The sequence below is a fragment of the Pagrus pagrus genome, assembly GCF_965226575.1.
Source record: "Pagrus pagrus genome assembly, chromosome: 5".
Taxonomy (NCBI): Eukaryota; Metazoa; Chordata; class Actinopteri; order Spariformes; family Sparidae; genus Pagrus; species Pagrus pagrus.
Window position 1 is genome coordinate 31,937,356 of NC_140189.1, and position 10,661 is coordinate 31,948,016.

At 42.9% G+C, this 10,661-nt stretch overlaps 1 protein-coding gene across 1 annotated transcript; it reads right to left on the reverse strand.

Annotated features, from left to right (window-relative positions):
* Positions 1 to 459: 459 nt before the first annotated feature.
* Positions 460 to 10,644, reverse strand: mcm7 (minichromosome maintenance complex component 7). Its single transcript, XM_084352595.1, has 15 exons — positions 10,426 to 10,644; positions 8,106 to 8,185; positions 7,068 to 7,232; positions 6,755 to 6,879; positions 6,198 to 6,378; positions 5,973 to 6,110; positions 5,732 to 5,881; positions 5,480 to 5,594; positions 5,237 to 5,368; positions 4,810 to 4,893; positions 4,342 to 4,553; positions 3,981 to 4,246; positions 3,706 to 3,874; positions 2,133 to 2,242; positions 460 to 1,076 (listed from the first exon to the last, which is right to left on the reverse strand). Exons 1-15 carry the CDS (start codon positions 10,454 to 10,456, stop codon positions 851 to 853), a joined length of 2,184 nt encoding a protein of 727 aa, XP_084208721.1. The 5' UTR covers positions 10,457 to 10,644; the 3' UTR covers positions 460 to 850.
* Positions 10,645 to 10,661: the final 17 nt, after the last annotated feature.

Sequence of the window (10,661 nt, forward strand, 5' to 3'; positions counted from 1 at the left end):
ATAATCCTTTATAGTTTGAATGCCTGTTAAGAGCTTAAAATGCGTAATAAATACAGAATTGTCTTAAAAACTTAATGACAACCACAGGGAAACTCATCTGATTTTACTTAATGATGGAAAAGGGTCCCTTAAGGAAAACGGCTGGTAAACACAGCTCTGGTTTAATAATGAAAATAACCATCGCAGCCATGAACTAATAATTAATATTTGAGGACACAGCCCTGGGCTTTTAGGAAATGTTACACATTTTATAGACCAAACGATAATGAAGGTAATCATTAGTTGCAGCCTCGTATGTTCGCAGGTTTTACAAGCAAGACGTGTTTCTGAAAGCAGCAATTATGTCAACAAAGCAGCTCCTGTAACAAACCAGGTGTCCGGAGGGGGGGTGGGATCGTGGCACACTTCAACTTTCTCGTTTCATGTGAGCGCTGGAGTTGGAATGAACCACGTACAGCATTGTATTGAACCAACAATTTATTATAACTATCCGTCACAATACAAGGCTCAACGTTAATTTATCTTGCTCGATTTGCATTACAGCGTATATAAAAATGTACAGAAATACTTTGGAAGCTTTAAGCTCTAAACTGCAGATACTACACAACCTCAAGTTCTGACATACATATTTACAAGTGACTTTACTTCTTAACATGTAAAAAGCTATGGGTCTCCAGCAGCAGGAATTCTTGCAAAATGGTCCTGCTTAAAAAAATGTCCCCAAATCTGCTCGACTTGTGTTACAAAATGCTGGAGGAGGAAAAAATGTAGAGCCCCGATATAAGTCTGTAGAAAGCCCACAACAGAGGAGACGCAGAGTGCGTGATGATGATGATGTGTCCCGGGTCGTTCAGACGAAGGTGATGCGGCTGCGAGCCTGGTTGATCTGCCACACGTTCAGCTCCTCGTACTCCTCCAAGGCCTCCTGGAACTGGGCGGGTGTGAAGCCACGTGTGACGCAGCGCTGCTCCGCTTCAGCCATGCGGACCACCCCGCCGGCTCCGCCGCGGCCTGCTACGCCCTCTGTGGAGAGCTCGCGCACCAGAGAGAAGATGACGTCGGCCGGACGCTGAGTCCTGAACACAAACAATTTAGAGTTTAGACCTTTTAGACCTTGGAAGAATACTTTTTTGACTTTTGTTGCTTTGATTCACAGTTGAAGGTTGAGTAAAGTAGCATGAAGCAGTGGCTCAGTTGCATTGTGGGTAATGTTGGCGGCAATTTTGAAAAGCAATCCACTCGTCTGACATTTTACTCTGTTGGACGCATTATGGACATCAAAATCGATGTAGCAGAACTAGAGATGACCTTGTTTACTCCACAAATAATTCTTCATTTTCAAAATGTTTTGCTTCAATTACCCACTGAGTGACATCGCTGGGGGCAATTTATCAATTTAACAGCCACCTTGAGCCTCAAAAGCCTTTATACTACTTTTATTCACACACTTGAGGGTGTAAAATTGCTGGATGTACTCTTGAAATGAAACTCATGTCATAAACCACACATTGTCATTTTTTCCACTGCATTTTTCGTATGGATTAACCGAAACAAGATCTAACATGTAAAACTGAACTTCTGAGGTGACTGTAGGCGAATTTTGCACCTTTGAACAGAGCGAGTCTACCCGTCTCCGGATTTCTGGTAGCGAACTCATCTCATACCTCAAACTTCATCTCAACATGAAGACGTGACAAATCAATCTTATCCATTTAGTGAGAAAGACAATAAGCATTATTTATTAAACTGCTCTTTAATGCAACAAAATTGACGTGTTAAAAGAACACATTTCTTAATCTGAAGCCATTTTGGATGCACAAACAAGACTTTTATCTCCCTCCCATTTCCTCCTGGAATTTTAAAGCACTGGCTGGTAGATTAATGTATGTGCTACGTGGTGTGAACACGTCACTAGTCTTGACGCCTGCCTCAGTGAACACTCTGCCGTGTGAACAGAGCTCCATAAAAACCCAGAGACGTTTTACAGCTTCCTCCAGGATATGCAGCTTCTCTTACAGGTATACGAGAAACTCATAAAGAGGATTCTGGGTCGGACGACTGAAGTTATGTGCAGCAGGAGCAGAACGAATACCATCATTAAACAAGTCTGAGGTTCCAATGTTAACACCAACCTTGTGGTGCTGGATTTATCGGCTTGTAGTGAATCCTTGGACATCTCCATCAGTCTCATCGCCTCGTTGACGTCTTCCTTCTCCACAGACTCCATCATGCGGAGGCGAGCCTAAAGAAAGGCAACAAAAGGAGGGTGGAGATTGTGATTTCAGATGAATAAGACTAAAAATGTATCAAAGTGGAACTTCAGTTGCGTCTTGATTACAAAGGCTGCGCTGTGCCGGCACTGTCAGACCGAGACAAGTGCAATGCCCTCTGGGATGGCCGGCAATTGCCCAAGTCTCCGCCTCTCAACACCAGCTAGTCTCTCTACAGGTTGAAATCATAAAATATATCCCAAAAGAGAACCTGGATATTTTGAAGATCCTTAAGCAGAACTCACTGATGAGGATTCTGGCCATGGTCAGCTTTGCATGGGTTTGCACAGCTGCTCCTAACGCACACAGGCTGACTGCCCACCCCGCAAAGCTGGCCAGGATCAGACTGCAGCTCACACATATGGTTATACAAGCGAAACACCTGTAGCATCTGAGGCATAGTCCACAAGTACACAGGTGTTGCATATGCACTTTGGCCTTTTGTACATTTGAACAGTTTTTAGGTCACTGAAAACGGCGCTTTTGGAAAACTTCCTCAGGGTTGAAGATATTCAGAGTCTGTTTTTGACGTTAACATCTGGATGTGCAGAAACTCAGATTTTTGGAAACAACAAACCACACAGTCAGTTTCCAATCGAGTCTTATTAGTGTATGCAGTATCTTTGGAGCATGTTATCGTGCATTGACAGAATGGATGTTGTATAGTTTGTATTTTGAAAGACAAACTGATGATAATACAACAGAAAAGAGCCATATTGTTAAGACAATATTGCGCACAGGCATTTTCAGGCGTAGTACGAGCACCGACGGTGCTAAAAGTCTCGCCTCGACTGAGATCACTTTTGTTATAAAAACACCTGTGCATGTGGGGACTAGGCCTGAATTAATGCAGAATTCAGTTGATGTGCAGGTGTGGCGCAAATAATAGTTACTCCTCAGGATTGCAACTCAAGCAGTTTCTTTCACACACAGATTGTTGCACTTTGCCCCCTTGTGGACGTCTGCGTGCAGCACGTTGCCTTCCTGTCTGCCTGAAGTGCTGGTTTTGCAGTAGGTAGATGACTGCTACCTGCACAAACAGCACTTTTGGCAGCCACAGGCCAACAGAGAGGACAGCAGATTAGAAAATACAGCCGAGAACAAAATACATCACACATACATCTGTCTATCTGTGTTGCAGACTGGAGATTTTTTTACCAGCGTGGGAAAGAAGTGCTCACACTGCAGTAGGCCAGGTTATCATCACTACCTGCACTGTAAGCACTTTATCACACAGTGGACTACTGATGAAGATCAGCACTTAATTACAATATTTAGGCATCTTTCAGTATAGCAGTAAAGACTCTGCAATGTTTACAAACAAAATATTCTAATTTGAGGGTTAGAAAGAAAAAGAAACTGAACAAACTAAGTTTTCTGTGGTCAATAAAGTTTTTCAGTGAGCCACAGCTCACTAGAGTCGAGGTGTTCTCACCAGGGCAGTGGACAGACGGAGGATGGAGAGGAGGGTACGGGCAGAGGTGAAGGTGGTGTCTTTGCTGACTCGGGCCTCTTTCCTCATCTCTACGTATGCAGCAGTGATGTAATCAGCCAGTGCCTCTGGTACCACGGGCTGCCGCTTCTTACACAAAGCAATGTAACGCCTGAGGGGACATTTAAGATCGTGGTTAAGACCATATCACGGAACATGTAGTTGGCGTTTCTGAATTATGTAGGACAGTCATCTTTTTCAATGGGTTAAAAGATCACCTCATCAGTCTCATATCGATGGGGGTGAAATGCGTGGGTGGCTGGCGGCAGTGCTGGTGGACGTAGGTGATGTGCTGGGCCAGACGCAGGTCAGCTTCGGCGTCTGGCTTGTCCTGGATCAGCCAGAGGAGGTCGAAACGGGAGAGCAGAGCAGCTGGCAGCTGGATGTTCTGCTCAATGCTCTTCCGGGGATTGTAGCGGCCATAGGCAGGGTTGGCTGCTGCTAGAATAGAGCAACGGGCATTGAGGGAGGTCATGATGCCAGCCTGGAGAGGAGCGAGAAAAGTTAGTGGAGACGTGGCAACTAAATAGCCTAACTAAGCCATCTGTGGAGCTGATTAACAAGTGTGGCTCTGTTTACCTTAGCGATGGAGATGGTCTGCTGTTCCATCACCTCGTGGATGGCTGTGCGGTCAGCGTCTGCCATCTTGTCAAACTCATCAATACAGCAGACGCCCTGATCAGCGAGCACCAAGGCCCCACCCTCCAGGGTCATTTCTCCGGTCACGGGGTCACGCATCACTGCTGCAGTCAGACCGACACCGGACGAACCACGACCTGTTGTGTACTGGCCTGAAGACGAGCAAAAACAGGAGTTAGATCACTTTTTTAAAAGTCTAAATACTGGTACAAGGTTGTAAATCAAATGGCAAACTACATTTGTTTATTTTGTTGTTTTCTAATTATTCTAGTGTCCAAAACACAACCTCTACACTCATTAAAAGTTAATATTCAACAACGTTAGCTCTAATGGAAGGAGAACACCTTACTGTATAAAATATTAAACCAGACAGTGGACTTTTACTGCAACAAACAGGACAGTACTCACTTCGAGGAGCCAGACGGTCAATGTAGGACAGCAGCTGGGACTTGGCAACTCCTGGGTCTCCCATCAGGCAGATGTTTATGTTGCCTTGAGGGAGAAAAGACAAAACAGGAAGAGTTTTGCAGTTTTTACAGGATTTCATGAAGGCAAATGCTTTCCTTTTTAGAAACGCACCACAGATACCGTTAGAAGAAATTAGTAATATGATCATCAAAACCTTATATTTTTTTAAGATAATTGCTGGTGACAGATTGTTATTATATGTTAAAGTGGACAAAGATTTCAAAAGAGGAAACTATTGGAAAACAAAGTATATTTCAAGAGATGACATCATCAGCCTTGGGGGGTTATTATTTACTTAAACAAGTTATAATTTCCTCAGACGTGAAGACAATCCCTAATAGACAGCAACACATTCAGCAACACTTACCTCTGATTTTCATGCCTTTGGGTGCCTGTTCGACTCCTCCAACCAGCAGCAGGAGCAGAGCCTTCTTAACGTCTTCATGTCCATAGATCTCTGGTGCGATTGAGCCAGCTAGTTTCTCATAAAATCCTTCATCTGTAACAGATAATTAAAAATCACTTCAGTTGCTAAAAGAGTAGGAAAGGCTCAGGTTTGGGCATTCATACTGAATAATTTAGATGCATTTATGGAAGTCTAGACACCAACCTGTGATGCCACGCAGCTCCTCTTCAGTCAGCTCCTCGTTGCCAAGCTCATCGTCCTCTGTCTTGTTCATGAGTGTGATGCTGTGAGCCTCCAGGTAGGTTTCTGACAGAAGACCCTGAAATTACCAAATTGGGACATGACAGAGATGTGTTTTAGGATCTTGTACAGCAAAAAACTGAAGACCAAGACTGAATAAACTTATAGATCAGAATTTCTAGACAATAGCCTCAATTTAGGTCCAAAGCACCACACCTGAACAGCCTGTTTGAAGCCTGTGCGCAGAAGAGGGAGGAAGACTCCGGTGATGGCCACATGGTCTCCTGGCTGGGCGAGACGTGTGTTTTCACCCCGGGCGTACACAGACATGCTCCTTGGAATATTACCGACGGGCACCTGGTCGCTCTGTGGGAGAACAGAAGAAATTCATCAGAAAATCGTAACAGAATAATTTCAGCAGCAGCGAGTGAGCAGCTCATTGGATTAAGTTGCTTACATGTTCCTGAATACGCAGCTCCTGGAACTTGACAAATTTGGAGCCTCTGGTCTGCAGGTAGAGTCGACCTCCTGATTTGTTGGTGACGCACTCTTGGCTGGGACACATGATGAGCGGCATGAAGGAAGGAGACTGGATCTGAGGGAAGAAAAGACTTAATGAGGGACTCCTATAAATGTATATATTGTTGATATGAATGATTGACAGGACCAAAACTAATCTTACTGGTTGATAGGTCTCGGCGCCACACTGGTCACATGTGTACGTAGCGACAGCCATCATTGGTTTGACCTCAGTGGCGCGCGTCACTATTCCTCGAACAGTCACCAGATTACCGATGCTGTCAGCTCGTACATCACGGACCACTTTGGGTTTATTGGTGGTGGGTGGCTTGAAATACAGCTCACTGTGGGTGGAAGATACACATTTAGTGAGAAAGGTTTTCAATCATCAACACACATGAAACATTCACTGTAGAAAACAACATTCTGTTAAAGACTGCTAGAAAAAAAATAAACTTATGATAGTAAATGATGGGTTTTGGATTGTTGACAAAAAAGATTTGAGGACGTCACTTTGTAAAACATGCTCATCGCAATTACCCAGAGTACAATTATGTTAATTATTCATAGACTAAACAATTAACAGATTAATCTTGAAAGAAAAAAAAAGAGGAAAATGAAATGGTATTGAATATAGTCATTTGTTGCAGCCCTAGTGCCCCATCTGGTGTTATCAAGAAGAAAATGTGCCAATAAAAGCTGAAGTCTGATTCAACTTACAATCTCCTCATGAGTTCAGGTGGATATTGGTTACGAGAGTCTCGAGTGTCCGCAGGGTCGCGAACCCTCTGTTCCATCATCAGCCTGTGCTCAATGTAGACATCCAAAGAATCCTTTGCCACAACCTGGATAGAACAGAAGTATTTGTGCATTTCTATTTTAATAAACAGACATGTAATGGATACATTAGTGCTGGAGCTGAACCAAAAAACCAAAACAAATGCTAAGCTGTAGTATGATACTGCATTAAAAACGTCAGTCTCCACCTCCGAGAGCAGATATTCTATTAAAAACAAAGTGCAAATATACGTACATCTCTTTCTTTGTACTCTGGCAGCAGCTCGTGGATGGCGTCGGCAAACAGGCCTGTGTAGCGTTTTGCATTCTCACAGATGCTCTCGACCAACTCGGGGTCTTCTTCAGCCACATCGTCCAGTTCCACAGAGAAAGACACCTGCTCCCTGTGGGCCAGCGCCACCTGTACACACAGACGAGTAATTAGAAGAGTCATTTCATCACACGACCTTGTCTGCACAGAAACAATGACACCTCCACACGTTCAAACTTAAGACATATTAGACACTTCAGACTTTATATCCAGAGATATGTTTATAATGTGGTAAAACTGGACATAAAGTGATGGTGTTTTCCATCTTTTATTCAAGTAATTATAATTAGAACATAGAGGCAATACTTAGCTTAGCTGTGCAGTTGTGCTAGATTTAATAAATGTGAAAAGCATATACCAGTTGGTTGAACTAGCAATTTAAATGTTGTTACTTTAATAATCTATTTGAGATATTTATGCCTTTATTGGAGAGAAATGAGAATGACAAGTATTTTGGAGCACACAGATTAAGGCATCAAATAAGTAGCGCTTCAACATCATGTGCATCTTCATCAGAGAACATGGCATCAAAATGACTGTAGTTTAATAAAGTTTGCCGTATTAATCTGTGTGCTCCAGTAAACTTCAGACTGTATACCAGTTTTTCCGGATACTAGAATTCCCTACTCTTCACCATGTTAATCACCATCCAACAAAAACTATATGAATTTGATCAAAAACATGTAAGAGACCAGTTAAGGTGGGTCACCCTCTAGATCTGAAGGCATCATGATTAGCAACAACTAACTAATTACAGTTCAAAGACAAAAAAAATGGCTGAAATTAAAGACAAAACATACAGTTTTAATCTACGTCAATACGTAGACCCCTCAACAGCATTTTTTTTTCTCCATCTTGTTATTCAGTATTGTGGGATAATGTCAATATCATCATGTCTTATCAAGGCCGCAGCAGCCAACTCAGGAAGCCAAGCCCATTTTATTAATTGTTTGCTATACTTACAAGTTGAGCTCCATATTTGAACACCTTCTTCCCATTGTCATCCTCTGAGTAAAACTCCTGCAGGAACCTTTTGCATTTGTCTGCCAAAAAAAACCAACAAAAAAACACCTTTCAGCACTATTTAACAGCAGAAAAATACAGGCCACATCCAGCAGACACTAGGTGGAGATTTTTTGTTATACACACAAAAATAATTGTTTACTGCTATTAATTTCCATTTGTTTAAATGTTAGCTCTAGTTTGTAAGTTTAAAAGCTGAAAATGTTGATTAACAGCACCAGCAGTGGGCCTAGAGACTGGGAGCTAATTTGTTGTCCTGCGACGACCCCCTTTGTTGAGTAACATGGCATCCTGTAATCTCGATGAGTCACTATTGCCTACAGTAGAGCACAAACTGCCACTGATGTACTACACGAACCAAATTCCGCTCGAGTGTGGCTATAATCACAGTCCTGGGACGAAAATCACTGACATTACGCAGCAGATCGCTCCGGGGTAAGAATGTAAATACAACAACAGTCGCGCTCAGTTCAGTGTCCATTTTTTTTTTTTTTTTTTTAGAGAAAATATCCCTCACTTCTCGGAAGAACCAGAACTACTAAGAATATTTAATTCCACGTTACAACAAACGAAACTAGTCCTGACACGGTGGTTAAAACACTCCACTTACTTTGACGCTGTAGCAGAAAAACTGCAGCTGTGCTTTATTATTTCCCTGTTCGAGGATGTTATTGTAAACAAAGCAGCACATGGCTTTTGTGCCTCGTCACTCGGATATCCCTCCGCGGCCCATCCGCTCTTAAAAATAGTCCCGGCTGTTGTTTTCGAAACACGGCCAGCCATCTTCTAACGCTAGCTTTGGTTAGCTTAGCAGAGTTGCCTTCAACATGAAGACAGCTCCATCCGTATTAGCGTCTGCTCTTTACATAATCACTCAGCGGTAAGACATCGCTGACATGATGCTTGGCGCTGGTGGCTTCAGATGGTCGATGCACTCCAAGTAAAACTTGTCGCTACACGGGGTGATGCAGCAGACTGGGAGATGGCTCAGGTCGCTGTAAAGTTTCGGTTTTGAGCAAATGGCTCAATGAATATCAAAATGATCTGTTACGTAGCCATGTTAAGTCAATTAAATCGAAAGCTGAAGCAACCCTAACGTCCGTAGTTCATTATCGCGCATTGCCATTTTTGACGCTCATCTGCTTTATTTGCACACAATCAAAATAAGGCGTGTGTTAAAACCCCCACATAAACCAAGCTTTTGAAGTGCTCTTAAGCAAGGCACAAGGCAACCAGTCCACTTACAAGCTGGCATTTTTTATTCAAACCGTACACAAGTGCACGTAAACGTGTGTAAGTGGCAGTCATTTATCTAGTTAACTAGCTAGCTCACCTAACGTAAACTAGGTTCAGGCAGCTAGATAGCAGTGATGTGTAGATGATTACAGAGCTAACTAGCCTGATATCAGAATTAAACATCGTGGATCAGCTTAATAAGTGCTGAATACATCTGTTTAACTCATTGAGGTTGTTTGAAGGCATTTACGTGTATTGTCATTGTTGATACTGAAGTGAATCACGTAACGTAAAAATAAATAAATAAAAAAGTAACAGCAAACTACAAAGAGTAACAAAACGTCCGTTGGGATAGTTATCTGTGATGTCGGCCCAAATCCGTCCTAACAATGCTTTCCGGTAAGTCTTAAAATGGGATTGTTGTGATGCTTTGAGAGTTGAAATAATATTACACATAATTTAACAAAAAAAGCACATAATACCAATTATCTAACAGTAATATCTTTTCACTTATAAGTTCCGTTTTGCGTCATTAGCTCACTAAGTGCAGGTTATTGTTGGACATGTGCTTGCACGGTGGCGCCTGCTCCTTTGTTTAAGCGGATCCATCCGGGTCACTACATAGTCACAAGCTCGCAGACAATGCCGACAAGTTAGCTAACGTTCAGAAAAGTTTGAACAACCTCAACGTGTGAATGAGTCTACTGCAGAGTACATTCAACAGACAACACCAGCACGCTTCATTACCAGGGTTGTGCCCAAAGGGAAGTAAAGTTAATGCAAAGGGGAAAACGAGGAGGAAAGCTCACATACGAGGCTGAACTGAGGGGCTGCACAAACACAGTGATTTAAGACTGCTAAACGTTATGTAAGCTAACTTTATATCCAGTGTCCTCACCGATGTACACTCATTAACCGAGAGATGCAGAGGGTATTTTATAGAACACAAAGATACACGTTTAGTCATTTAGGACAACCTGTTGCTGCCATGCCGTTATTGTGAGACTCAACCCTTCAACGTTACCTTTCTCTGCCGCGTAATCCTTACGAGCCATGGCTTCACAAGTTCGCCCTCGGTTGAGATAACTTGACTCCAAAATCCAAAAGTGCAGACGAACCGTAAAAAGCAGTCTAAATTCACGGTTTAGTCACTTCGCAGTCGCCGCAGACCAGCATTCATTCACTTGCAGCTCGCAGTCCTCTCCGGTCGCGGTGCAAGAAGTGGCGCGAATCTGACGTTTGCAGCAGCCAATCGCGTCG

What these genes read in the sequence shown, in the direction of transcription:
- mcm7 (XM_084352595.1), bottom strand. Translation starts at nt 10,456, where the DNA reads ATGGCTCGTAAGGATTACGCGGCAGAGAAAG. An exon ending in GGATTACGCGGCAGAGAAAG is followed by an intron (nt 8,186 to 10,425) that starts GTAACGTTGAAG and finishes TTTTTTTGGCAG; the next exon opens with ACAAATGCAAAAGGTTCCTG. An exon ending in CAAAGGCATGAAAATCAGAG is followed by an intron (nt 4,894 to 5,236) that starts GTAAGTGTTGCT and finishes TTCTCCCTCAAG; the next exon opens with GCAACATAAACATCTGCCTG.